This window comes from Astatotilapia calliptera, chromosome 14, assembly GCF_900246225.1.
Source record: "Astatotilapia calliptera chromosome 14, fAstCal1.2, whole genome shotgun sequence".
In the NCBI taxonomy this organism is placed as follows: Eukaryota; Metazoa; Chordata; class Actinopteri; order Cichliformes; family Cichlidae; genus Astatotilapia; species Astatotilapia calliptera.
The window spans coordinates 5,969,576-5,996,516 of record NC_039315.1 but is presented as its reverse complement, the minus strand read 5'-3'; the positions used below and the strand labels follow the sequence as shown (position 1 = coordinate 5,996,516).

The 26,941-nt window shown below is 40.4% G+C and overlaps 1 protein-coding gene across 8 annotated transcripts in view; it reads left to right on the top strand.

Annotated features, from left to right (window-relative positions):
• The window catches only part of ryr1b (ryanodine receptor 1b (skeletal)), a 64,053-nt gene that overhangs the window by 17,915 nt on the left and 19,197 nt on the right, over window positions 1-26,941 (top strand). For 4 of the 8 annotated variants that reach the window (XM_026192245.1, XM_026192244.1, XM_026192243.1 and 1 more), the window contains exons 12-75: window positions 160-281; window positions 382-568; window positions 755-890; window positions 981-1,076; window positions 1,447-1,565; window positions 3,599-3,732; window positions 4,062-4,303; window positions 4,389-4,581; window positions 5,192-5,408; window positions 5,485-5,589; window positions 5,796-5,899; window positions 5,997-6,080; window positions 6,170-6,329; window positions 6,471-6,618; window positions 6,730-6,935; window positions 7,297-7,471; window positions 7,602-7,810; window positions 7,890-8,236; window positions 8,515-8,650; window positions 8,790-8,950; window positions 10,726-10,888; window positions 10,981-11,067; window positions 11,409-11,635; window positions 12,004-12,448; window positions 12,532-13,095; window positions 13,243-13,443; window positions 13,786-13,894; window positions 13,982-14,128; window positions 14,249-14,522; window positions 14,662-14,779; window positions 14,888-15,020; window positions 15,241-15,335; window positions 15,420-15,555; window positions 15,640-15,823; window positions 15,963-16,074; window positions 16,199-16,319; window positions 16,417-16,586; window positions 16,768-16,988; window positions 17,235-17,325; window positions 17,408-17,548; window positions 17,639-17,802; window positions 18,775-18,853; window positions 18,932-19,021; window positions 19,249-19,401; window positions 19,584-19,661; window positions 19,769-19,844; window positions 19,929-20,052; window positions 20,146-20,261; window positions 20,373-20,440; window positions 20,634-20,755; window positions 21,025-21,074; window positions 21,832-21,892; window positions 22,004-22,130; window positions 22,224-22,332; window positions 22,428-22,509; window positions 22,694-22,824; window positions 22,939-23,259; window positions 23,415-23,655; window positions 23,998-24,085; window positions 24,170-24,262; window positions 24,690-24,704; window positions 26,040-26,210; window positions 26,499-26,558; window positions 26,666-26,800. In XM_026192245.1, the coding sequence (XP_026048030.1) occupies window positions 160-281; window positions 382-568; window positions 755-890; window positions 981-1,076; window positions 1,447-1,565; window positions 3,599-3,732; window positions 4,062-4,303; window positions 4,389-4,581; window positions 5,192-5,408; window positions 5,485-5,589; window positions 5,796-5,899; window positions 5,997-6,080; window positions 6,170-6,329; window positions 6,471-6,618; window positions 6,730-6,935; window positions 7,297-7,471; window positions 7,602-7,810; window positions 7,890-8,236; window positions 8,515-8,650; window positions 8,790-8,950; window positions 10,726-10,888; window positions 10,981-11,067; window positions 11,409-11,635; window positions 12,004-12,448; window positions 12,532-13,095; window positions 13,243-13,443; window positions 13,786-13,894; window positions 13,982-14,128; window positions 14,249-14,522; window positions 14,662-14,779; window positions 14,888-15,020; window positions 15,241-15,335; window positions 15,420-15,555; window positions 15,640-15,823; window positions 15,963-16,074; window positions 16,199-16,319; window positions 16,417-16,586; window positions 16,768-16,988; window positions 17,235-17,325; window positions 17,408-17,548; window positions 17,639-17,802; window positions 18,775-18,853; window positions 18,932-19,021; window positions 19,249-19,401; window positions 19,584-19,661; window positions 19,769-19,844; window positions 19,929-20,052; window positions 20,146-20,261; window positions 20,373-20,440; window positions 20,634-20,755; window positions 21,025-21,074; window positions 21,832-21,892; window positions 22,004-22,130; window positions 22,224-22,332; window positions 22,428-22,509; window positions 22,694-22,824; window positions 22,939-23,259; window positions 23,415-23,655; window positions 23,998-24,085; window positions 24,170-24,262; window positions 24,690-24,704; window positions 26,040-26,210; window positions 26,499-26,558; window positions 26,666-26,800 (9,774 nt within the window). The remainder of the gene's footprint in view (window positions 1-159; window positions 282-381; window positions 569-754; window positions 891-980; window positions 1,077-1,446; window positions 1,566-3,598; window positions 3,733-4,061; window positions 4,304-4,388; window positions 4,582-5,191; window positions 5,409-5,484; window positions 5,590-5,795; window positions 5,900-5,996; window positions 6,081-6,169; window positions 6,330-6,470; window positions 6,619-6,729; window positions 6,936-7,296; window positions 7,472-7,601; window positions 7,811-7,889; window positions 8,237-8,514; window positions 8,651-8,789; window positions 8,951-10,725; window positions 10,889-10,980; window positions 11,068-11,408; window positions 11,636-12,003; window positions 12,449-12,531; window positions 13,096-13,242; window positions 13,444-13,785; window positions 13,895-13,981; window positions 14,129-14,248; window positions 14,523-14,661; window positions 14,780-14,887; window positions 15,021-15,240; window positions 15,336-15,419; window positions 15,556-15,639; window positions 15,824-15,962; window positions 16,075-16,198; window positions 16,320-16,416; window positions 16,587-16,767; window positions 16,989-17,234; window positions 17,326-17,407; window positions 17,549-17,638; window positions 17,803-18,774; window positions 18,854-18,931; window positions 19,022-19,248; window positions 19,402-19,583; window positions 19,662-19,768; window positions 19,845-19,928; window positions 20,053-20,145; window positions 20,262-20,372; window positions 20,441-20,633; window positions 20,756-21,024; window positions 21,075-21,831; window positions 21,893-22,003; window positions 22,131-22,223; window positions 22,333-22,427; window positions 22,510-22,693; window positions 22,825-22,938; window positions 23,260-23,414; window positions 23,656-23,997; window positions 24,086-24,169; window positions 24,263-24,689; window positions 24,705-26,039; window positions 26,211-26,498; window positions 26,559-26,665; window positions 26,801-26,941) is intronic. The other 4 variants (XM_026192246.1, XM_026192242.1, XM_026192241.1 and 1 more) reach the window with 1 other exon arrangement.

Here is a 26,941-nt window from a genome sequence, read left to right as displayed (position 1 = left end):
CAGTCCAGACATTTGTCAGATTTTAGTATTGTTTACCTGCATCTGTGTGCTTTAATGTTTAATGTGAAAATAAGTAAATATTGATAATGGCAAACCTTTTTAAGGTTCTTAAATCTTTTTTCCTACATAAGTACCACCAATGGAAAATAATGTTTCCAGGTTATTCTGCACCAAGAGGGCCATATGGACGATGCCTTGACTGTGTCCCGCTCTCAGACTGAAGAGTCACAGGCTGCTCGAATGATTTACAGCACCACAGGCCTCTTCAGGCAGTTCATCAAGTAAGTTTATATGTTTTCAAAATGTGGATGAGTGGAAACTCTTTTTTGCAGCAGGATGCAGTCATATAAACCTATTATTAAATTTTATTTGTTCTTTCAGTGGATTGGACTCCCTCAGTGGGAAGAACAAGTCACCAGGGACAGGATCACTTCCTCTGGAGTCGGTCATCCTCTCTCTTCAGGATCTCATCTTCTACTTTCGCCCACCTGAGGAGGAACTGGAACACGAAGAGAAACAGACCAAGCTCCGCTCTCTCCGCAACCGGCAGAACCTCTTCCAGGAGGAGGTAATCAGCATGCTGCCATCCAAACCTCTTGCTCTATGAGTGCAAGAAATAATTTCAGTGTTATATTCAGAATAAAGGGGAATATTATTTTTTATTCAAAATAAGTTTAAATGGATGTGAACGTGACCTAAACTCTCAGGTTATTATTATGAATCCTGATGTTTTTGTTTTTGTTTTCAACCCCAGGGAATGATAACCATTGTGCTGGAGTGCATTGACCGCCTGAACGTATACAACACTGCTGCCCACTTTTCTGAATTTGCGGGAGAGGAGGCTGCTGAGTCCTGGAAGGAGATTGTCAACCTCCTTTATGAGCTGCTGGGTACGACCTCTGAAAACACAAACCGCAAATTACATGTGGTCTCTGCTGAATAAAGAAAAAATGATTTGTCTCTGTGTCTCCACTGCACAGCTTCTCTGATCAGGGGTAACCGATCAAATTGTGCATTGTTCTGTGACAATCTCGACTGGTTGGTCAGCAAGCTGGACCGTCTGGAGGCCTCCTCAGGTTTGAAATGCACCTTACTCATTCAGTCATACATCCACCACCCACAAATTACAAGTGTTTCGACTAATTGGCTTGGCAGGATCTACTGTTTATAATTGGCACAGCTTAATGCATTAAGCCCTAGGGTGTTGTTTGTTATTTCCACTTAGAAAATCCTCAGATTAATAACACCTTCGATACAGTACAATATAACTGAAATACACAAGTCTCCTTACATTCAGTACATCCAGTCTAGATCAGGAGTTGGTTAAAAATTCACAACAACAGTTCCATCAAGTTGCTTTATTTATCTCTGCCAGCCAGCAGCTGGCCTGAAGACTGTATATTATTTAAATATTACCAGTATGTGAACCCTTTTCCTTGTTTTTAGGTATTCTTGAGGTGCTGTACTGTGTCTTAATTGAAAGCCCCGAGGTTCTGAACATCATCCAGGAGAACCACATCAAATCCATCATCTCTCTCTTGGACAAACATGGAAGGAACCATAAGGTAGGCTATATTTCACTGCCAGGAACTGAAAGGGAAAATAAATTAGCTCCATATGATATGCACTCATATTTGAATATTTTCCCATTAACACGTTAAATCTGTTTTGCTGTTGTTTCTTGTCAGGATTTGCAGATGTAATCAAAATATGCAAGATTTAGATGCATGTCTGTAGTAGAGATGGCACGATACCACTTTTTTATGTCCGATACCGATACCGATATCATAAATTTGGATATCTGCCGATACCGATATGAATCCGATATAGTGTTTTTTAATCAACAAAACTGTTTTTTAAAATATCTTGCTGCATTTTGCAAGTCTGCAAGTTCATACTCAAGTTTAAAACAACAACTACACTAAAGCTATTCTGTTATACCTGTATACAAAAAAAATATTTCATAGTTCAGCAATACTGATCAATCTAATAAACTTAGACCTACACCATCCTCCCTATTCTGGTATTTTAAAGAGTACTTAGCGTAAATATTAAGCAACCTAACTAATAGGGTTCCAACTCCCAGCAACAACAAAAATAAATAAATAAAAAATAGGGAACCACCCCTCACGCTCCACCTCATGATGCTTAATCAACGTAATCAACCTTAATTTGATGCAGTGTGAAAAAAAATGCACAGAAATCAATTATTTTTCAAGAAATATTAAATAGATTCAACATCTTTCTTCAGCAAAATTGCAGACTGCACAGATGGTACCTTCCCAAAGGAAAATGTACTATAGCTTACTAGGGTATATATATTAGACTTAATAGTCACTATATACAGTAATTGACTTCTATTCATTTTACATCAAATTAAAACTTTGGGTGTCAGATAATTATTTATTAAAAGCTCGACATTTTAAATGAGAATAAGAAAGAAAAGTATGTCTTTGTGCCCCCTTTTCCCAGTTAATGCCCTATCGGCCCCCCTGGCTAAACTTTGCTAGATCCGCCCCTGCACAGTTACAGCCGTCAGCTACGTAGAAAAAGATCCTGGTGTAGAAAGTAATATTAAATAAATTGTAACAACAGCTTATCAAGCTTAAACGTGCTGCTGTTGTTCAGCCGCTGGTTTGCTCTTTCTGGCGCAAAGTGGACCAAAAACAAACGAGAGACAGACTCGCGACAGAAAAGCCGATCAGCTGATCATTAAGCAGTTTCACGATTGAAGTAGCAGCCGGAGAGCGAGAGGCAGTCGCTCGTTAAGCTTAACGTGGGAATGCTTTACAAACATTCAGAGATGGACTTACACACTTGCTTTACTTCTCTCGGGGATAACTTTGTCGGAGATGAAATGCCGGGTTGCTAGCGAAGCTCCAAATGCTATCCAGACCACCGACAGGTCCCGCATGCCACAGCTGCTCTATCACGTGATGCATACTGCTCCGACGTTCTGAGGCGAGTTACGGCGTGTTGCAAGTTTTGTGAGGTGCTTTCGTGATATTTAATGGATCGGATTACATTTTTTATTTTTCTCCGATATCCGATCCAGTAATTTAGGTCAGTATCGGACCGATACCGATACGTAATATCGGATCGGTCCATCTCTAGTCTGTAGACACACAGACACGACATCCTTTCTCAGTGTGCACTTTTTGAAATTAGTGTGTGCATGAAGGACTGCCTGTTTGCTTGATTTTACATCAGTGCTAAAGTGCTTTGGAGACACTAGTTTATCTCCTCTTACCAGTATCTCCTGTGGAGGAGGTATTGGTGGGCTATCACATCATCACATCAGTTATGGATCTATAAACTGGTAAAGAAAAAAAAGTAGAAGAGAAAGCAAAGACAAAATCCAGGCAAATATATTTTTGCCTGTTGGTGGTAGCTAGCTGGTGTCTGTCTCTCTCCTGTCATGGGCAGCAGTTTTATCTCATAATGTTTATCTCATAATGTAAAGACAGTCCTAAATGTCTGAATGAATCTGACTCATAAAAATCCTTTTTGTTCGTGCTGTTCTGTTTTTAGTAATCTTAACCAGCGGATAATCCAGTGATAATTAAGTTAATAAAAGTGTTTATGCTTCTACCTTTAGGTGCTGGATGTCTTGCGCTCTCTTTGTGTGTGTAACGGTGTAGCTGTGAGGTCCAACCAGAACCTCATCACTGAAAATCTACTTCCAGGTCGTGACCTCTTGCTACAGACCAGCATTGTAAACTATGTCACCAGGTACTTGAACTACTGTTGTTTTCAAAATCTGAATCAGGGAAACTTCATTAATCCCAGAGGGAAACTGAGTTATCATAGCAGCATAAATACAACAGACAACAAAGGAATAGCATAAAAAGAAGTGTAGAAATAGAGATACAATTAGATAAATATAAATATAAAAGGACACAAGTATTAACACTAATGTTTCTGGGATATTGCAGAAATTAAAGGTGCACAAGTGTCCAAATATACATTGTTTTGCAATATTTCCACGTTGTTAGTTTTTAGTTATTTCCCCTTGTTGTCTATAAAAGTTAATGCTAATGTACTTTCTCCTCTGTACTCAGTGTAAGGCCCAACATCTTCTTGGGTACATGTGAGGGGTCAACACAGTATAAGAAGTGGTACTATGAGGTGATGGTAGACCATGTGGAAGCCTTTGTGACAGCACAGGCGAGTCACCTGCGGGTAGGCTGGGCTTTGACTGAAGGTTATAGCCCCTATCCTGGAGGAGGAGAAGGCTGGGGTGGTAATGGTGTGGGAGATGACCTCTACTCATATGGCTTTGATGGACTGCATCTGTGGTCAGGTAAGATTTCCTTAAATTCTTTAAAAGAAGATTTACAATCTCTTGTAACCAATACAACCTCTTTACTACCTGCTCTACTGTTCAGGTACTGTGGCCCGCCAGGTGGCTTCGCCCAGTGCACATACACTGGCTGCCGATGATGTTGTAAGCTGCTGTCTGGATCTCAGTGTGCCCAGTATCTCCTTCCGTATTAATGGCCACCCAGTTCAGGGAATGTTTGAAAACTTTAATGTTGATGGCCTCTTCTTTCCTGTTATTAGCTTTTCTGCTGGGGTCAAGTAAGTTTAACATACAAATAAAGCGTAATCCTCTGTTTCACTATTTACTTGTATTTTGTTGATTAATGTAACTGATAAACAGTAAATTCATGTGATACATGTTGATGCAATGCAATTATGCAAGCAGAAGCTAATTTAATGGTTTTTCATGAGTTTGTCACCTTTTAAATTGTAATTTAATTTCAATTATTGGACTATTGGTGTAATAATATACAATGGGGAAGTAACAAAATAATTATTATTGCATTATATTTCAGAATTTCTCCAGTTTTATATTTTTAATAATTATTATTTTTCTTTTATTTCTTTAGATTATTGTCTAATCTCCCAAATAATAGCTTTAAAATCTTCAGAGTCCTGTCACTTAAAAGCTCTTACAGGATTTGTCTGTAATAAATCTTTAGAGTGCTGAGATGGGGCTTATGCATCATTGACTGATGAGTACAAGAAGGGAAACAGGCTCAGGAACTGGCACAGAAATAAAATCAATTTTTTCTGTATTATGAGTTTTCTAAAGATCAATGAACCATTGTCATAAAGGAGTTTAGTAGTATATAAACCTCTGTCGTATAGATAAAGACTTGGACTCACTTGGTTTTTGTCTCCTTAGGGCTCGGTTCCTCCTCGGTGGTCGCCATGGGGACTTTAAATTCATGCCCCCGCCTGGTTATGCGCCATGCTACGAGGCTTTGTTGCCTAGAGAGAGGATGCGTATTGAACATATCAAGGAGTACAAGCATGACTTTAATGGTGTGCGCAATCTTCTGGGTCCTACTCTGTCCCTCACTCACACATCTTTCACCCCCTGCCCTGTGGACACAATTCAGGTAAAATCCCCTCAGCTAAAATCAGTATTCGATGTCTTTGTTTCTTTTCGTTTTCTGACTTTCCTTTAATTTATAGATTGTCTTGCCACCCCACTTGGAACGTATCCGAGAAAAACTGGCAGAGAATATTCACGAACTCTGGGCTATCACTCGTATTGAGCAGGGCTGGACCTATGGGATTGTGAGTATGGTGTCAGCACTGCAGAACAGATGCAACTATACGAGATTAGTGGTTTGGAGCTTTTAACTGTTAAAAGTTAATATGACTGTTAGAAATGCTTCAAAATGCTTTACACAAGCAAAAAAAAGCATGAACTAACATATACATATATAAATTTACACACATTTATAAACTGTGGGTAAAAAAACTATGATTTTTCCCTCCAGTTTAGAGATGACAACAAGAAACTCCACCCCTGTCTGGTGGACTTCCAAAGTCTGCCTGAACCAGAGAAGAACTACAATCTGCAGATGTCTGCTGAGACGCTCAAGTGAGTAGCAGGTTAGATTTGAGAGATTTAAAGGTCAGAGGAAAACGCTTATGTCCCATTATTGGTGAACTTGTGTCTTTACTTTATTATCCCGCAGGACTCTCCTAGCACTGGGTTGCCATGTTGGTATGGGTGATGAGAAAGCGGAGGAGAATCTAAAGAAAATCAAGCTTCCCAAGACGTATGAAAACAAAAGATATTTCTTATTGTTTCGTCATAATTTTATACTTTAACTATGCAGATCTAAATGTAACCATATCTTTCTGTTAGCTATGTGATGAGCAACGGATACAAGCCTGCCCCACTTGATCTCAGCCATGTCAAGCTGACACCAAACCAGAATCAGCTTGTAGAAAAACTGGCAGAAAATGGGCATAATGTTTGGGCGAGGGACCGAGTACGGCAAGGATGGACCTACAGCATTGTCCAGGTGATGATTTCCCAATCCTTAGTGGATCTTTTATTTATTGGTGGATTGTCTGTCTTAAAGTACACAATCAATCACTTACAATCACATGCATTGTATATTTTTTTCTTTTCTATATAAAGCTGCATTTTTTACACTTTTCAGGACATTGTTAATAAGCGTAACCCTCGTCTGGTACCTTACAACCTGCTGGATGAGAGAACTAAGAAAACCAACCGAGACAGCGTTAACAACGCTGTCCGTACACTCATTGGCTATGGCTACAACATTGAGCCTCCAGATCAGGAGAGCAGTAAGTAATCTTTCCTCATGTGTTCGCTAATTAAATGCACAGTATCTTTTTTACACCACCTTTTTTGTCTTTCTTATTCTTATCTGTCATGTTTTCCCTCTTTCACTGCAGCTGGCCATGGCCTTGAGAACACCCGTGGGGACAAGGTGCGAATCTTCAGGGCAGAGAAGTCGTATGCTGTCACCCAAGGAAAGTGGTACTTTGAGTTTGAGGCAGTCTCAACAGGGGAGATGAGAGTGGGCTGGGCACGTCCTAATGTCCACTCTGACACTGAACTGGGAGCAGATGAATTGGCCTACGTCTTTAATGGCAATAAGGTTAGTCACTAGGGTAACATTAAAAATCGAATTTAGACTTGTTAACTTGGTCTATAAAAAATTATATTGTGTAAATGTTTTCTAAATCATTCACATCTTTTTGAATGGGTGACGTGGATCTCAAACTATTAGAAATATTGAATTTTGAGGAGGGAAGTTCTTTAAGTTGTAGGAATAGAAAATATCACACTGTCTTTATTATTTTTGTATAGCTAGGAGAAGGTTGAGGTTTCGTAAACCTGAGGCAAGATGTATTAGTCAGTAGCTAAAAAAGGTTACTGTAGCACACTGTAGCTGGTGGAAATGATGTCTCTGTTTTTGTGGAAATAGGTAATATTTTATTTGTTGTAACCTCTTCCAGGCCCAGCGATGGCATATTGGCAATGAACCATTTGGCCGCCAGTGGCAGTCTGGTGATGTCGTTGGCTGTATGATAGACCTGACTGAGATGAACATCATGTTCACACTCAATGGAGAAATGTTGATCAGTGACTCAGGCTCAGAGATGGCTTTCAAAGATATTGAAATTGGGGATGGTGAGAACTGTTTTTTTTATAGAACCAGCATTAGCACCAATAACTAAAAGTTACTGGTGCCAGTTTGCATTATAAGCAGCAGCTTGAAAAAACTATTAACTAATTCCTTCCCTTTCATGCTACCCATCAGGTTTTATTCCAGTGTGTACCCTGGGTCTATCTCAGGTTGGAAGGATTAATCTTGGTCAAGATGTCAGCAGCCTGCGCTATTTTGCCATTTGTGGCCTGCAGGAAGGATTTGAACCTTTTGCCATCAATATGAAGCGAGACATCACCATGTGGTTCAGTAAAAGTTTGCCCCAGTTTGGGCCTGTGCCTGCTGATCACAACCATATTGAGGTAACTATTCAGAGACATGTGTAAAGTTTAATAAAGTTAGAACTTCAAAATGAGTGATTTCTGTATTTTTGTCTCCTAGGTCTCCCGTGTTGACGGGACCGTGGACAGCGCCCCCTGTCTGAAGCTGACGCACAAGACGTTTGGGTCGCAGAATGCCAACACTGATATGATGTTCCTTAGACTCAGCATGCCTGTGCAGTTCCATGAGACCTTTAAGATCCCGGCAGGTACCACCCCTCTCACCCGTGCCCTTACTATACCTGAGGAGGAAGTCGCAGTGGTAGAACCTGACTCAGAGTTTGAAGTTTTGAAAAAGTCTGCCAGTCGCAAGGAGCAGGAAGAGGACAAGAAGGACCCCTCTGTGCCTAAGGAGATCTCAGTGGAAAATGAGAAGGACACAATGTCAGAAAAGGGAAAGAAAAAAGGGTACGTTTGTCAGTTTGTCACTGCAAAATAATGAAACTCTTCTGGACTGTTATGGTTGCTGGTTTAATATAAATTAAACAGAACAATCTCAATCACCTTCTGTTTTATTATATTTATTTGTTTTGTTTGATTTTACGAATATTTGTGCTACATACCAATAACTGAAGTTGTGATATTTGGCTTGTTCTTTTAGAATGAAATCCACTGAAACTGTAAAGCAGTTAGAAGCCTTTAAAAAACACTAATTCCAAATGTTATTTATCTTCCGTGGACAACAGATTTTTCTCCAAAGCCAAGAAGGCAGCCATGACACCTCTTGCCCCTCCTCCTGCTCCTCCAACGGTGCCACGTTTGGTGGAAGACGTGGTCCCTGATGACAGAGATGATCCTGAGATCATCCAAAATACCACCACTGTGAGATTCACGTTATTATTTGCTACAGTTACACATATTATTACCTGAGATTTTGTCAATTTGAACGATGGCTTTAAGTTTTGATGTAATCTGTAGATAATAAAATAATATGATTTCTTCTTTTTTCCCCCGTCTTTAGTATTACTACTCTGTGAGGATCTTTGCTGGGCAGGAGCCGTCTGGTGTTTGGGTTGGCTGGGTCACTCCTGATTACCACATGTATGATCAAAACTTTGACCTCTCCAAGGTCCGCAGTGTCACTGTCACAGTGGGAGATGACAGAGGCAACATACATGACAGGTTAGTTTTTTTCGTGCATAAATTTTTATTATTGCTGGCCAATCATTGAGGAAAACTTATAAATATATTTTTTATGTATTATTTATTTAATCTTAATTTAATCTAATGACATTTAGGCTAGATTTGTTTATTTAAATGCTGTGGAAGTAAAGACAAACAACACAAAGAAATTACAAATTAAATATGCCTTCATATTAATTTGGCATTGCACCTAAATGAATCAAGCTTATTTCCAGCTCCATATTTTTGTTCTGGGACTTCATTAGAGCAGCTTTATATGCTTTACAGTGAAAAAAAATTATGGATCTTACTTACTTTGAGATGCAGCCTCTCAGTTCATTATCTGTTTAAGCTCGTGTCTATTTAAGACCCCCTCATGCTAATTGCCCACTTTTCCTCGCCTGGCTGCTGCAAAAAGTCAATTTCTTATTCAAAGGAGCTTGCAAAGAAAAGCGTCTGGACTTCTTTAAGTTGCTTGAAGACATTTCACCTCTCATCCGAGAAGCTTCTTCAGTTCTAAGGTCAAATGGTGGAGAGTCCCAGATATAAACCTAGTGGGAGTTTCCCCCCACAGAGGGACAAAAGGACCCCCTGATGATCCTCTAATCGCCTGAGCCAAGGTGTGAAACTGAAGGACAGACGCAACAACATTGTCATCCCCTATGTAGCCGGTGTATCAGAAAAACTCAGGAGGGTTTTCTCCAAGCATGACATCCCGGTGCATTTCAGACCCAGCAACACGCTCAGACAAAAACTGGTTCACCCGAAAGACAAAACGCCAAAACACAGACTTAACAATGTGGTGTATGCTGTACAGTGCAGGGAGAAATGCCCAGACCTCTACATTGGAGAAACCAAACAGCCACTTCACAAGCGCATGGCACAACATAGAAGAGCCACCTCCACAGGACAAGACTCAGCAGTCCATCTGCATCTTAAGGATAAAGGACACTCTTTCGAGGATGCCAATGTTCACATTTTGGACGGAGAGGACAGATGGTTTGAAAGAGGAGTGAAAGAAGCCATCTATGTCCACTGTGAGCGACCATCTTTGAACAGAGGCGGTGGTTTACGACACCAACTCTCTGCCATCTATAATCCAGTTTTGAGATCCCTTCCCAGACGCCTTAACGCCCACTCACATCCTGGGCCAGCTGACCTCAGGAATTCGCATGACAAGGTGGGGCCAGGTTTCACAATGAACTCACCCGAAACTCTGGCTGATTGGGACCCACACCCAGTTTCACACCTTGGCTCAGGCGATTAGAGGATCATCAGGGGGTCCTTTTGTCCCTCTGTGGGGGGAAACTCCCACTAGGTTTATATCTGGGACTCTCCACCATTTGACCTTAGAACTGAAGAAGCTTCACGGATGAGAGGTGAAACATCTTCAAGCAACTTAAAGAAGTCCAGACGCTTTTCTTTGCAAGCTCCTTTGACTACGATGACCTGGATGACTGAGAACCTTCACAGACAATTTCTTATTCTTAAAAAACTCATATTTTGTAGAAAATACAATCATCAGGTTACTTTTACATATGCTGAACTCATTATTTGAAGCTCTATTCATATTCACAGTGTATGACAGAAAATAAAATAAAGAAAATACAATTCAAAGTTAGTTAGGGTTCTATTTTGCTTACATCTACTTCTTTTTTTTTTGGTTTGTTAGTTACTGTAAAGAATTTGGATCAGCTGCAGTATTTCAATTGAGACAGATGAGTTTAACTGGAGTGAGTTTCATTACAGCCGTGTTTCTTGCTCATTCTTTGCAGCATGAAGCACAGTAATTGTTACATGGTGTGGGGAGGGGACCTGGTCAGCAATCAACAGACCCGCTTTAGCCAGGAGGACATGGTGATTGGCTGCCTTGTTGATCTGGCAACAGGTCTAATGACTTTTACGGCAAATGGAAAGGAGATTAATACTTTCTACCAGGTAAGGGAAAGTCAAATAGATTTATCTGTGTTTTTTATTCTTTGCTTTAAATGTATCCTGATGAGCTATGTGACAACGCTATGTTCTGTCAGGTGGAGCCGAACACCAAACTCTTCCCTGCAGTTTTCGTTCAGCCGTTCAGTCAGAACATGGTGCAGCTAGAGTTGGGCAAACTCAAGGTCAGATGGAACGGTTTTCACTCTCTTTTGCAGCTGCCTTTTCTTAAAGTGTCACCAATTTAGAAATGTATGGTAATGTAAGTCAGACCCACGTTGGTGGTCTTTGGGAGTGGAGCACGGTCCAATCTTGCATTGCAATTCTCCTACTTATCTCTTTTAATATTGGACCAGATGTTGTCCATCATTTATTAATGATGATGTTTGGTGTTTTTAATAAAATGAACCACTATTTTTTTTACCTGTACCTTCACATCTGAATTTCTGTATTTTTCAAATCTAGTTGAATTTATTTTTTCCTTCAAATGACAGTAAGCTCACCTCTACTGTATCTCTCATATCAGAACATCATGCCTATCTCAGCTGCGATGTTCCACAGTGAACGTAACAATCCAGTCCCTCAGTGCCCCCCGAGGCTGGATGTCCAGATGCTGACTCCAGTTATCTGGAGTCGTATGCCAAATCACTTCCTCAAACCAGAGTTGGGCAAAGTAAATGAGCGGTTAGGCTGGATGGTGGAGTGTGTTGAACCTCTCATCATGATGGCACTGCACATCCCAGAGGAGAACAGGTCAGAAACAGAATGTCGATGCAGAAAACTCTTAAGTTTAGAGTTTTCATATAGCATTTATGACATTCCTGCTATAAATAATTGAGATAGCAGCAGATCAGCAATCCCTACATCTTTTAACTTTATCATTGCAAATGTCAGTTACTTGTTATACCCGATGTATTTAGAGATGTCAGAGGAAGAAGCTATTTTCTTTTTTCCGCATTAAGAGAGCTGAAAACCAAAAAATACATTTTTTTTATCATGAGAGTGTGATTTAAGAAAGGGAAGGTAAATATATAGAGCGATTAACATATAGTTATTACAAAAGATTTGTCATGATCATATAATGCATACAATGCAATGAAGTTGACTTTTTTTTTCCACAGATGTATTGATATCCTGGAGCTGTCAGAGCGTCAGGATCTGATGAAGTTCCACTATCATACACTCATGCTCTACTGTGCTGTGTGCGCACTTGGGAACAACCGAGTGGCTCATGCATTATGCAGTCATGTGGATGAATCCCAGCTTTTCTATGCTATTGAGAACACCTACCTACCTGGACCTCTTCGCAGCGGCTTCTATGATCTGCTTATCAGCATTCATCTGGAATCAGCAAAACGGGCACGCTTGGGAACCAACAGGGAATTCATTGTTCCCATGACCGAAGAGACCCTCAGCATCAAGCTCTATCCTGATGCAATAAAAGCCCACTCCTTACCTGGTGTTGGTCTCACTACCTGCTTACGGCCAAAGCTGCATTTCTCATCCATCAACTTTGTTGGCACAGACCCTGATTTGTACACCATTAGTCCTGTCTTTCCTCTACAGGTAAGAAACAGGAGACAAGGTGCATTAAACCAAAAATCTTAAATGTTTTCTGCCTTTACTTACTTGTTATTTTGCTTCTGTAGGAGCTGAAAACAAAGGCGATTAACATGTTACGAGAGGCTGTGCTGGATGGTAGCCAGGCCATGCGGGATCCAGTAGGAGGCAGTGTAGAGTTCCACTTTGTCCCAATCTTGAAGCTAATCAGTACACTGCTTATTATGGGCATCTTCAATGATGATGACACCAAGCACATTCTCAAGATGATCGATCCCAATGTTTTCAGTGGAAAGGAAGGGGAGGAAGCTGAAGAGGGTGGAGCTGCTGAAGGAGAAATTGAGGAAAAGAAGGAGGAGGAATCGGAAGAAGCAGCCGAAGACGAGCTTGAGGATGAAGGGGTTGGGGATGAGGAAGAGGAGGAGCTAAAAGAGCTGGAGAAACGAGAGGGTGGGGAGGAAGAGGCTGAGCCCAAGGAAGAAGGAGAAGAGGAGGAAAAGGACAAAGAAGAGGCTAAGAGAGGAAAGGTAGATGGAGAGAAAGCAGATGAAGAGAAGGAGTCAGAGGCAGTGGAAGCAGAAGCACAGGAGGAAGACGAGGGTCTGGAGGAAGGACTGCTACAGATGACGCTGCCAGAGTCTGTCAAACTGCAGGTCATTGTGATGTTTAAACTATGACTGCTTTACAGTTTCACAACTGATGTGGATAATTGTGTCAGAGGATCTCATATCATAAATTGTTTTGTTTTTTTAAATTATTAGCATTAGAACTTATGTTCCTGTCTCACCTTGCTCTTTCAGATGTGCACACTCCTGCAGTACTTCTGCGATTGCGAGCTGAGACACAGGGTGGAAGCCATTGTAGCATTCTCAGACCAGTTTGTCCATGATGTTAAGAGCAATCAACGTGTCCGTTACAACCAGCTAATGAGAGCCTTCACCATGTCAGCTGCTGAGACTGCACGCAAGACCCGGGAGTTCCGCTCGCCTCCACAGGACCAGGTAATAACTAATATTATCACACTAAACAAATGTCTCATAGGCTCCAGGTTTGAATTAATTTAGATGGTATTTCTTAGTTGATATTCATCTTTGAAAAGTAAAAACTTACACTGAGAACAGTGTAACTTAACAGTTTATCATCAGATCTAAGGATTTAAAGATTAATTATAATGATTAAGTACAAACCATGTACTTGATGACTTAATTATTAGTTCTTGAGATCTGATGATAAACTGTTAAGTTTCCCATATGCTGTTCAGACGACAACAAAACGAACCATATTTATAGCAAAAGACACACAAAATATCCTGATATAGCTGCTATAATGTGCTCTCTGTTAAGGTTCTTATGCTAACGAACTTCAAACACTTGGAGGATGAAGATTCTCCAGTTCCCGAGGACGTGCGGGAAACACTGGCAGAATTCCACAATGACCTCTTGCTTCACTGTGGTGAGCATTTTTGTGTAATTATGAATTTCTTCAGGTGTGAAAAGCTGTTTATGGGTGTTTAATGCTGTTGTCACATTTTTACCATAGGTATACATATTGAGGAGGAACCAGAGGAGGAGGAGGTGGACACTTCACTGAGGGGCAGACTTGTTAGTCTGGTAGACAAGGTTAAAAGCCTCCGTAAAAAGAAGGAGGAGGAGGAAAAGCCAGAGGTGGAGGAAGAAGCAAAACCCAGTAAGATTAACACTTAGATTACCTGTGAAACAGTTGAAGGACCCGATCTGCATTTTCTTTTTAGCTTTAGGGTAAGAGTTAAATTGAGTTTATAACACGCTCTTCCTTCATTTCACCCAGGCACCCTTCAGGAGCTGATCTCCCACACCATGATCCACTGGGCTCAGGAGTCTTTTGTTCAGAACCCTGAGCTGGTGCGACTGATGTTCAGCCTTCTACACCGACTGTACGACGGTCTTGGCGAGCTGATCCGAGCACTGCCCAAAGCATATGCCATCAATGCCGTGTCCGTTCAGGACACCATGGAACTACTTGAGTGTTTGGGACAGATCCGATCACTGCTCATCGTCCAGATGGGTCCTGAAGAGGAGCGGCTTATGATCCAGAGCATTGGGTTAGTGTGGGGGATAAATAGTGTATACTTTGGAATTTAGAGTTAGTTTGTTACATTTTGAGTTATAATAATAGAACATGTGATGTTATTTTATTAAGTAATGTAACACTGATGTATGGCTTCTGTTTTTTTTTTTCAGAAATATCATGAATAACAAGGTGTTCTACCAACACCCCAATCTGATGAGAGCTCTGGGTATGCATGAGACTGTGATGGAAGTGATGGTCAACGTGTTAGGTGGAGGAGGAGATTCGAAGGTAACTGTGATTTCTTCAAGCCTTTCACTTTCCAGGCCTGCAATTTATAACACAGCACACATCAGACATTATGCATCTGAGAAAAATGTTTGTTTTTTTCTTGCCCAGGAGATTCGATTCCCCCAAATGGTGACCAGCTGCTGTCGTTTCCTGTGTTACTTCTGCCGTATCAGCCGACAGAACCAGCGTTCTATGTTTGACCATCTGAGCTACCTGTTGCAGAACAGCGGCATCGGCTTGGGTGAGTCCCCTGTTACACTGTTTACTGTACTCTGTGTATGGCTTATTATGGACAGATTTTATTTTTAAATCTTTTTTATTTTGAATAATCATGAAACAATTATAATAAAATTTAATTCACTGAAGCATGCAGGTAAGACGTTTCTAAATGAGTTTTAATGTGCTGGGATCTTTATACCAGGTGATGAATGAATAAACTCACTGATTATATCCCTATGTAGGCATGCGTGGATCCACACCCCTGGATGTGGCTGCAGCCTCCTGTATTGACAATAACGAGCTGGCCTTGGCTTTACAAGAGCAGGAACTGGAAATGGTTAGAGAGAAAATTTTTTTTTAAAAAAGGCTATAGTGGAACTGTTATCTGATAATCTCTCCTTTTGGTACTCACACGAGGTAGGTGGTGACATACTTGGCAGGCTGTGGACTGCAGATGTGTCCAATGCTCTTGTCTAAGGGCTACCCTGACATTGGCTGGAATCCTTGTGGCGGCGAGAGATACCTGGATTTCCTCCGCTTTGCTGTCTTCGTTAATGGTTGGCTTTGATTATTTTATAATGATGAGATTTGTAAGTAGTCGCCACTAATATTTACCTCCTCCTACAACCTACTCCCCTTAGGAGAAAGCGTGGAAGAGAATGCCACCGTTGTGGTGCGTCTGCTCATCCGTCGCCCTGAGTGCTTTGGCCCAGCCCTGAGAGGAGAGGGTGGTAATGGCCTGCTGGCTGCAATGGAGGAGGCCATCAAGATATCAGAGGATCCGGCAAGAGATGGGCCCACTGTTAAGAAAGACAGGCGCTTCATGTAAGGGCTGGCGCAGTGGCAGTGAATTCGATTTTTGTTGACAAAATAACACCAACTAACAGCTTAGACAAATCACTGTGTAGTTTCACAGCAGCACAACAAATTTTCTTATAGAAAATAACATTATCTGGATTGGCAGGTTTGGTGGTGAGGAACAGCACGAGGAGAACCGTGTGCATCTGGGAAATGCCATCATGTCCTTTTACTCGGCTCTCATTGATCTGCTGGGTCGCTGTGCCCCAGAGATGCATGTAAGTAGAGCAGCTTTTAACATATTTCTATCCCTCAAACCTCCAGGAAGAGTGGATCTGTGGGTGTTTGATTTGTAGGAGTTAGTTTCATATAGCACAATTTATTTATTTTTTTTATTTGTAGCTGATCCAAGCGGGTAAGGGTGAAGCTCTAAGAATCAGGGCCATCCTGAGGTCTCTGGTGCCTATAGAGGACCTGGTTGGAGTAATCAGCTTACCTGTGCAGATTCCAGCATATGGCAAAGGTTGGATAAAAAGTTGTGCTGATACAGGGATGTTTTGTAATAATTTACAAAATGTGGCGCCCTACTTCATAAGGTTTTTTTTCCTATCTAACCACAGATGGCCAGATTATTGAGCCCAAGATGTCTGCCAGTTTTGTGCCAGACCACAAGGCCTCCATGGTGCTCTTCCTCGACAGAGTGTACGGTATTGATAACCAGGACTTCCTGCTTCATGTGCTTGAGGTTGGCTTCTTGCCTGACATGAGAGCTGCAGCTTCTCTGGATACGGTGAGAAAAAAAAGGCACAGACCTAACAGATAAAATTTCCTTCTGTAAATTCTAGATTTCAGTACAAAGTCTGCATATTGATGTAATTTGCTATAGATTCCCTTTGATATAGTTAATGTATCCGTCTGTCTTTAAGGTAATGCAGTGAGTCTAAGCAGTTTTTTGTCTTCTCTGATTTTAGGCGGCATTCAGCACAACTGAAATGGCCTTGGCTCTGAACCGCTACCTCTGTTCGGCTGTACTGCCTCTTCTTACAAAGTGTGCGCCATTGTTTGCTGGAACAGACCACCGGGCCATCATGATCGACTCCATGCTCCACACAATTTATCGCCTGTCTCGTGGCCGAGCCCTTACCAAGGCTCAGAGGGATGTTATAGAGGAGTGTCTCATGTCCCTCTGCAAGTCAGTATTTAAAAAACCCCTCTCTGTATAGCAAATGCTAAATAAGCAAGCTGAATAACTCCAAAAAGGAAGCCTTTATTTTCTATTTGTTTAACCTTTATTCAGCCTGGGGAGGTTTTCGAGACATTATCTCTTTTACAAGAAAGATCTAATGATAACGGCAAATTCACAACAAATTACAAACTTTGAAGTGAATGATGAAACGTGCCTTTTCAAACAGTTTTAAACTTACGGTGATATCCACAGATACCTTCGACCCTCTATGCTGCAGCATTTGCTTAGACGGCTGGTGTTTGACGTACCCATCCTCAATGAATATGCAAAGATGCCTCTCAAGGTGAGTCTTCTGTATAACAGCGTTCTGTTTGTTTGTTTATATAATCTAATTTTTATATCACATATGAATTGAATTGCTTCAGCTGCTGACCAATCACTATGAGCGCTGTTGGAAGTACTACTGCTTGCCAAATGGATGGGCGAATTTTGGGGTGACTTCTGAGGAGGAGCTGCATCTTTCTCGAAAACTCTTTTGGGGAATCTTCGAATCGTTGGCACACAAGGTGGGAGATGTTGTTAACCTTCCATAAGTGCACATCGTTTAAGTTAAGGAATTACTAACTTGGCTTCTCTAATATGAATTTAAATTCTAGAAATTTGATGCAGAGCTCTTCAAGATTGCCATGCCCTGCCTCTGTGCTATAGCTGGAGCCATCCCCCCTGACTATGTGGATGCCAGCTACTCCTCTCACACTGAGAAAAAGGCCTCTGTGGATGCTGAAGGCAACTTTGATCCAAAACCAGTAGAGACCACCAAGTGAGAACTGAAAGAAAGACTGTTTGATGTTATTTTAGTGCATTATTGCTTTTGGAAGAGAGTCAACGTGTACCTTGTCAGTGATGGATAGTTATAATTACATATTTGAACAGATTTTTTAAAGATTGTTTCCAGTTTCAGTTGTATTTGTCATATGCAAGCTAGCACAGGGTCTATGGAATGCTGGGACTGCCATAATGAATGAATGAATGAATGAATGAATGAATTAAATACACCATTAAATAATTAATTAAATGTGTCAATAATTGAAAAGAATTCATTAAAATGGGAAATAATTGATTAAATAAATATTTAATTAAATTTTATATATTAATTATTTATTTATTTACAATTGTAATCAATTATTGCCACAATGAATTAATTTTTTAATGGTGTATTTAATTAATTCATTATGTCAGTCCTGGCACTCCATAAGGGTCAACATTGCAATAAAATGTATTTGACGAGCAGCAGACAGTCACACAGCAGTTAAAAAAAAAAATAAATAAATATATATATATATATATATATGTGTATATATATATGTATATATGTGTATATATATATGTATATGTATATGTATATGTATATATATATGTATATATATATATATATGTATGTATATATGTATATATATATATATGTATATGTATGTATATATGTATATATATATATATGTATATGTATATATATATGTATATATATATGTATATATATATATATATATATATATATATATATATATGTATATATAAACTGTAGGACAGCTTCTGAGTGCATCCTGTGGAGTGTGGTGTGTGCGTTTAAGTGTTGCTCAAATCTTCAAGTGCAGTTATGAATGTAACTGAAAAGGAAGATATAAACATCTTACATGAAACTACACTGTAATTTCTATAAAGTCATAGTGGCATTCTGAAGTTAAGTTTAGATATTAGATTATTTGAGTAACAGTAAATATGACTAAATTTTCAGCACTATCATCCCAGAGAGACTGGATCCTTTCATCAACAAGTATGCAGAACACACTCATGATAAATGGGCTTTTGAAAAGGTCAGTAATAAGGGAATAATGTAAGCAATAATGTTTTTTAAAGTATTATTTGTAATAATTGCTTAAATCATTTTTCAGATTCAGAACAACTGGACGTATGGAGAGGTGCTAGATGAGAATGCTAAGACTCACCCGATGCTCCGGCCATACAAAACATTCTCTGAAAAGGTAATGATTTTTCACTTGTTTTAGTCTGAAGCTTGAAATTCTGAACACTTAATCATATCTAACCTTTTGTAGTGTCCCTGTGTTCCATTAAATATGAGGATGCCAGATCTTCTTAATTAGTATTCATTACCCATGGACCTTTTGACTATTTTTGCATGATTATTGTTATGGGCATTCATAGTATAGCTTAGTTGTTAATTGTAAAGCCCTCTACCTCCTTTTCTCAGGACAAGGAGATTTATCGTTGGCCCATTAAAGAATCCGTCAAAGCTATGCTAGCATGGGAGTGGACCATAGAGAAAGCAAGGGATGGAGAAGGAGAAGTCGAGAAAAAGGCCGCCGCCACCACCGCCACGCGCAAAATCTCTCAAACTGCTCAGGTAAAAGTCCATATAGGAATGCAAGGTTTTTACATAAGTGTAAAAACAGAACATTTGTGGATCATGCAAAATGAATTTTCTCTTGGCCTAATTAAATTGGGGAAACAATGGAGTTTCTCTTTTACTGAAAAACTTCACATGGACACTGTTACACACAAGATCTTTTTTTAAATTGTCTTCAGGCCACTTATGATCCGAGTCACGGATACAGCCCTCAGCCAGTAGACATCTCAGGAATGGCCCTCTCCAGAGAGCTGCAAGTATGTCTCTTCTGGTCAGATTTTCCCCAGCATTTATAGGTCACACAAGTTGCTCACATACCTTTAAAGAACTAGGTAGAATAATTATTTATTTTCTTTCCACATAGTCTATGGCTGAACAGCTAGCAGAAAACTATCACAACACCTGGGGCAGGAAGAAGAAGTTGGAGCTACAGTCCAAAGGCAAGAGTAGTTTTTATTACAGTAAACTGGGAGTTTTCTTTTTAATGATATGTTGATTTAAAAAATGACTTGTGCCCTTGCTAGGTGGTGGTACTCATCCTTTGCTCGTGCCTTATGACACATTGACGGCTAAGGAGAAGGCCAGAGACAGGGAGAAAGCCCAGGACCTGCTCAAGTTCCTCCAGCTTAATGGATATGCTGTGACGAGGTAAGCTGGAGCTCTCAGAGTTTAAGATTAGAGCTATCCATTTTTCTCTTTCAACTCCTTCCATATTTCCTCCATCTTTTTTTCCACTCCTAGAGGTCTAAAGGATATGGAACAGGACATCTCCTCCATTGAAAAGCGTTTTGCTTATGGCTTCCTTCAGAAGCTTCTTAAATGGATGGACATTGCCCAGGAATTCATCGCTCATCTTGGTACTGTGATTGAACACACATAGATTTTTGTACTTATACTGTGTGCACTGCTGTTTAGACCAGAAATAAAGTCAGAAGTGGTTTAATTATTATTTTTATTTTTTCTAACAGAGGCTGTAGTTAGCAGCGGTAGAGTGGAAAAGTCACCACACGAACAAGAAATCAAATTCTTTGCCAAGGTGAGCTTCTTTATTCGTCGTACTTTTTTTCAGATGTCAGAGGGTGATAGTTGTAACAGAATCCTGTGCTGAAGTTGTAGGGACTGAAAAAACTGCCACAATTTGTGTTTTTGAGAAACACCTTTTATTCTGTAGCTTTACTAAGCAGATACTATTTATAATTGGATATTTTATGCTGGGTTATTTTTTATAGATCCTCTTGCCGCTGGTAAATCAGTACTTCAAGAACCACTGCCTGTACTTTCTCTCCACTCCTGCCAAAGTATTGGGCAGTGGAGGTCATTCCTCAAATAAAGAGAAGGAGATGATTGCGAGGTATGTGTCATAAAACCATATTTTAAAAAAAATCAATCTTACCTTGAATTATGTGTCCTGAAAAAATTGGCATTTCCTTTCCCTTTAGGACAGTGTGATAGTATCTGTCCTCTCCTTCCATGTCCCTCCATCTTTCTCCTGTTGTGTGATAGCCATGATCTCCTTTACTTTCCTTTTGCTTTATGTGTACTTCAAACATTTTTCCTGCCTTGTTTCCCCTTACTATACTCCCTTCCTCTCTCCCTTCCTCTTTTCTCCTCCTACCTCAGTATCTTCTGTAAGTTGGCTGCTTTGGTGAGGCACAGAGTATCTCTTTTTGGTAAGGAAATTGCATGATGTCATGCCCTGTCACCATCTCTGTATTTGTTTTCCTGTGTAATTTCTCTTTATTACAGCGTTTTATTTTTTTGCTTCTTCCTCCTCCCTACCTTTACTTTACATACTAATCAAACTAATAAATCATCGTCACCTCCTCCTAACTTACCAGTTCTTCTCTTCTCTGTCTTTAGCTCAGCTTTTGCTTGGCTTTAATGTTTGCTGTAGTTTGTCTTTGATTTAAAAGGTATCCACAAAGTTAGCATGAATGTCTGTGACGGCGTCAGATATCCACTGGTACTGTACTGCAGCTTTGTCGTGTCTTATCATCCTGGCTTATATGAGACAATGAATGCTTTGTTGTCATTTTACTCCCCTTCACCACCATATGTCTTAAGTAGACTGTCATTGTTACATGGCCAGTGGACAGGTGAGCTTGTCTCACCAGCACAATTTGATCTTCCACTTTAAACGTGCCTAAATAAAACTCTGTGATGGTGGCATTGCACTTAAGAAACTGTTTTTAACAACTTTTTATGCTCTTTTCTTAAATAATAATTATTGTTGTTTCAGCTATGTATTTAACATTTGTGATTCAGAAGATTCAGACTTTACCGTTGTAGTGTAATTGTGAGTTTGCTCAATATTTCCCAACAAACTGTATACCAGGTTTAGAGCTAATTGTGGCATTTGCAGTAATTTGGGCTCTTGTAGAGCTGAAGGATAGCACTGACAATGCACCTTTTTTGTTATGTTTTCAGGAACGGATGCCCCTGCAGTGGTAAACTGCCTGCACATTCTCTCACGATCACTGGATGCCAGGTAGATCACAATATACCCATAAAACATCCCTATTGCTCCTCAAGCAAAGAGAAAATGGAAACAAACTGTCTGAGATTTTTAGAAAAACGTTTTCTCTGTGTATTCTTTAAGGACTGTTATGAAATCAGGCCCTGAGATTGTGAAAGCCGGCCTGCGTCAGTTCTTTGAGAGCGCTGCGGATGACATTGAGAAGATGGTTGAAAATCTGAAACTGGGCAAGGTGTCCAGTCGAAACCAGGTCAGAGAGGGTTTTCTCTTCTTTTTGCTCACTAAACAAATGTGTTCATGTTTTTCTTGTGAACTGAAATCTGTATTTGTGTGTTGTTTACAGGTTAAGGGTGTAGCACAGAATATCAACTACACCACCACTGCCCTGCTGCCAGTCCTCACTTCACTGTTTGACCACATTGCCCAACACCAGTTTGGTGATGATGTCATGAGTAAGTAGAATGCTTTTGTCCTTTAAATGAACCATTAATGACTTGTTACTCTGGACCAACTCAGAGCTAATGAAGTCTCTTCTCGACATTCTCAGTGGACGACTTGCAGATATCCTGCTATCGTCTAATGTGCAGCATCTACTCTTTGGGCACTGTGAAGACTCCACATGTGGAGAAGTGAGTAGAGACATGGTCTAAAAAAAAGCCTGGAACTAGTTTTACTTTTTTCATTATATATCAGATATCATAACAAGAAACATTTATTTTTCTTTATGCGCATGTATTCTTTCAAAGGTTGATTTTGCATGTGTTATTTCATACAGACATCTTATGAGTATGCATGTTTTTCCTTCCTTTGCAGACAGCGACCAGCTCTTGGCGAGTGTTTGGCCCACTTGGCAGCTGCTATGCCGGTAGCCTTTCTTGAACCAGTGCTAAATGAATTCAACTCATTTTCTGTTTACACGACCAAGACTCCTAGAGAGAGAGCAAGTGAGTTCTTTTACCTTTATGATTCATTTTACATGCTTCAAACTATTAGATAGTGTTCATGCTGAGTTATTTTTCATGTCCGTGATTTCACTCGTCTTTTCTCTCCCCGCTTAGTTCTTGGTCTTCCCAATCAAGTAGAAGAGCTGTGTCCTGACATCCCAGAACTGGAGATTCTGATGAAAGAGATCCATGACCTGGCTGAGTCTGGAGCTCGCTACACAGAAATGCCCCATGTGATTGAGATCACCTTGCCCATGCTGTGCAACTATCTCCCGCGCTGGTGGGAGAGAGGCCCAGAGAACTTCCCCGAGCAGGACGGCCAGCTCTGCACCGCTGTCACCTCCGAGCAACTCAACCAGCTGCTGGGTAGCATCATGAAGATTGTGGTTAACAACCTGGGTATAGATGAAGCCTCTTGGATGAAAAGATTAGCAGGTTAGTGACCAGAGGATTTACAATAAGCCAAAATAATGTCACGTGACACACAGCTATAGTATTGCAGCATATCATAATGTGTAAACAGCTACATTTTCACATGTTACACAACTATTATTTGGAGATGACTGGCAAATGTTTTGTGCCTTGTCCAGTGTTCGCTCAGCCCATTGTCAGCAGGGCTAAACCAGAGATGCTTAAATCCCACTTTATCCCAACCATGGAAAAGCTGAAGAAGCGTGCAGCAAAGGTGGTGGCAGAGGAGGATCATCTGCGCATGGAGGGCAAAACAGAGGTGGACAGCGAAAACGGGACCATTCGAGATGAGTTTGCTGTACTCTGTCGGGACTTGTACGCTCTCTACCCTTTGCTCATTCGCTACGTGGACAACAACAGGTAGCTGAGATTAGCAGCACCTTTATATGAAACACATTTCTGCTTCAGTTTTCTTTTTTTTATTGAAATTAGAAATTTAGGGGAGCATAATATGACGCTTTTTTGTCTTGCAATGAGGCACAATGTTGTTATTGAGGCAGAGGGATGGAACCAGGGAACTAAACCTACAAGAAATAATAAATTCAAAATCTGAACAGTAGAACAGGAAACTCCACAGGAACAATAATTAAATAAATAACAATAATTCAAGGTTTTAAAAGAAAGCTCCACTTTCATTTCACCCTTTTTTTTGCTGGTCATGATTCACGTTTAAGAACTATCTATTGCTGCCTGTGTCTGTAGGGCAAGGTGGCTGACTTGTCCAGACCCAGATGCAGAGGAGCTTTTCAGGATGGTGGGAGAGGTCTTCATTTTCTGGTCCAAATCCCACGTAAGTCTTCTGTTTTCTGACATCATATATGTATGCATTTATTCCGTCTCTCGTTTAGCATCTTTATTGTGTTATATATTGCAGAACTTCAAGAGGGAGGAGCAGAACTTCGTGGTGATGAATGAGATCAACAACATGTCCTTCCTGACTGCTGACAGTAAGAGCAAGATGAGCAAGGTACTATCTGAGAGCAAAGGAAATGTAAAAGTAAAACATTGCCTGTTCTCTAGAGGTTTGATTCACCTACTTCCATATCTTGAGTCATAACACATTAAGAAACTAAACTCTAATAATTAATGTTTCACTAACACCACCCATTACAAGCAGAGAAAAGTAACAGGAAGCCCTTCTTGGTGTTTTCTCAGCTGTTATTTCATTGTTTTTCTTTAAGCTGCTGTAGCTTTATGATTATTCTGTAAGTGTTCATTTCAGTCATTTCACAAATAAGTTTCTACAAGAAGACTGATGGGCTGTTACATAAATATTAATATCCTTTTTTTCCCAGGTCTGTGTAAGCGGCAGTATATAGTGTAGTAGTAAGATTGTTGCTAACTGTTTTTTCTCCATATATATCCTGTGTCGGGGTTGGACGCTGGGCCACTAGGCCGGAGATGGAGAGGTTAGACCGTGTTTGTGCACGAGAGCTGTGCTGATCGCATGGCACCCTGAGTTTGCGGAGGCATTTCATCAACTGCTAATAGACAGATCCCAATATTCACACGTATACAAACACACAAACACACACATACAGGGTTTTTCCTCTTAGGAGAGACTTCACTACACATCTATGAGTGAATGAATGAAGTGTGAGATTATATTATACACAAATATATTAGTGATGTTTTTTAGGAGTAAAGAATGTGAGTGTGAATGTGTCGCAAACATATGCTTTTATGTGTGTCTGTATATGTGTGAGTAGGGGTCCGGAGCAGCTTGATGAAAGCTCTTTGCTGTAGATCACAGTAGTGTGAAAGGTTTCATGGTGCTCGGCAGAGCAGTAGCGTATATAATTTGGTGTGTGCACTCCTGCAGCCGAGTACCATCACCCTGTTTTTCTTTGACCAGTAAATAGTTTGCCTTTCGATGATCCTTGTTGGATACAGTTATGGAGCCCGTGCTGCTGTGATGTTACTTGTGTCACTGATGCTTGGGGGTTTTTTTTTTTTCAGCTTTTGTGTCAGAGATTCCTGCACTGGGGGACTCTTCTCTTTTCAGTAGCTGTTTAAACCAAAAGTCCATACCCTGCTGTTGCTCGGTCCACCAGTAGCAAATGTCAGTCGCTGGATCTTTTGCAGGAAATTAAGCTAGCTCTCACTACATCACCAGAATACTGTCATCATATTTACTAACTGGACTCGTTACTTCATGTCATGTTCATTGACACCATTAAATTGTTAAATAAACCTAATCACTGTTTGATGTTTTACGTGGTTGGTGCAAGTAGAACCTCTTCTCCTGGGCTATCAGATGGGCATTACTGTAGTGAGCTTCTGTTTCCTGATCATCACAATGACTCTCAAAGCCCATAGAGTGTTTTCCACCCACACACACCAACACCAAGCATGCACAATAAGGGCAGAGAGGGTGCTGTGAGGCCAGACAACAGACAGTAATGAGCATTGTCAGGCTCTGGATAGGAGCGTGTGAGAAGAGCTCCACGGCGATGGAGCTGACCCCATGTGCTGTTCTCTGTGATGTCCAATGGACAGGATGTGCCCTGTCTGGCCACTGCAGTACTAACAGTGAAGCTGCATTGTGTGTAACACCTGTTGCTGGTGCAGCAATGAAGCACATGACATGACACGAAAAGTTGAAGAAAATATGTTGTTTAGTTGTTAAATATTCTCCAAAGCCTTAAATGCCACAAACCATTTTCTGAAAAGGGATTTTTTATTGGTGCCATATAGTTGCTTCATGGAATAGAAAGTGTTCAATCAGTTTAATCTCTCTGTAGTCTGGCAGCTCAGAGCAGGAGCGTACCAAGAAGAAGCGACGGGGGGACCGCTACTCTGTGCAGACCTCCCTAATTGTAGCAGCGCTAAAGAAGATGCTTCCCATCGGCCTCAATATGTGCTCTCCTGCAGACCAGGAACTCATCAACCTTGCCAAGATCAGATACTCACTGGTACTTGTGCTTATTAATGTGATTTCTTTGGGCAAAACTTGCTTCATAGATTAATAGCGCTTTAAATTTCTATAGTGCAAAAGCGTTGCTTCTTTGTTAGCATACATTTTGACACAAAATGGGTAGAAATGATTTTATCTCTCTCTATATATATAATAATAATTTTTCCACAGTCATATAACTCTGTTACTTTTTTCATTCCCAAATTTGTTTAGAGGCTGCGTGCTGTTAATTACTAAACTATAGGATTATAAATGTCCTCCAAATCTTGGTTTCTTTAACTCGTAGAAAGACACAGATGAAGAGGTGAGGGAATTCTTGCACAACAACCTGCATCTGCAAGGCAAGGTAGGCAGACTTTTTATTTCTTTACTAACTGAAAGAAGATAATAAACGCATTCCTGTATAAATCTATTCATTCTGTTCATTATACACATTGACGTGTTATATTTTAGGTAGAGGACCCAGCAATGCGCTGGCAGATGTCTCTTTATAAAGAGATGTCTGGGAAAGCAGAAGATGCCGATGATCCGGAGAAGGTGGTGAAGAGAGTACAAGAGGTGTCTGCTGTCCTTTACCACATTGAAGTGGTGAGTACAACCAGGCATCCTCAATAAAAGAAGGTCTGGAACTGGCTCTCCGTTTAAAAAGTCCTTATCTCTCTGATCCTATGACTATAACCCAGCAGGCAATGCAGAGCTTAAGAAAATTGAGACATTTTCCAAGATAAT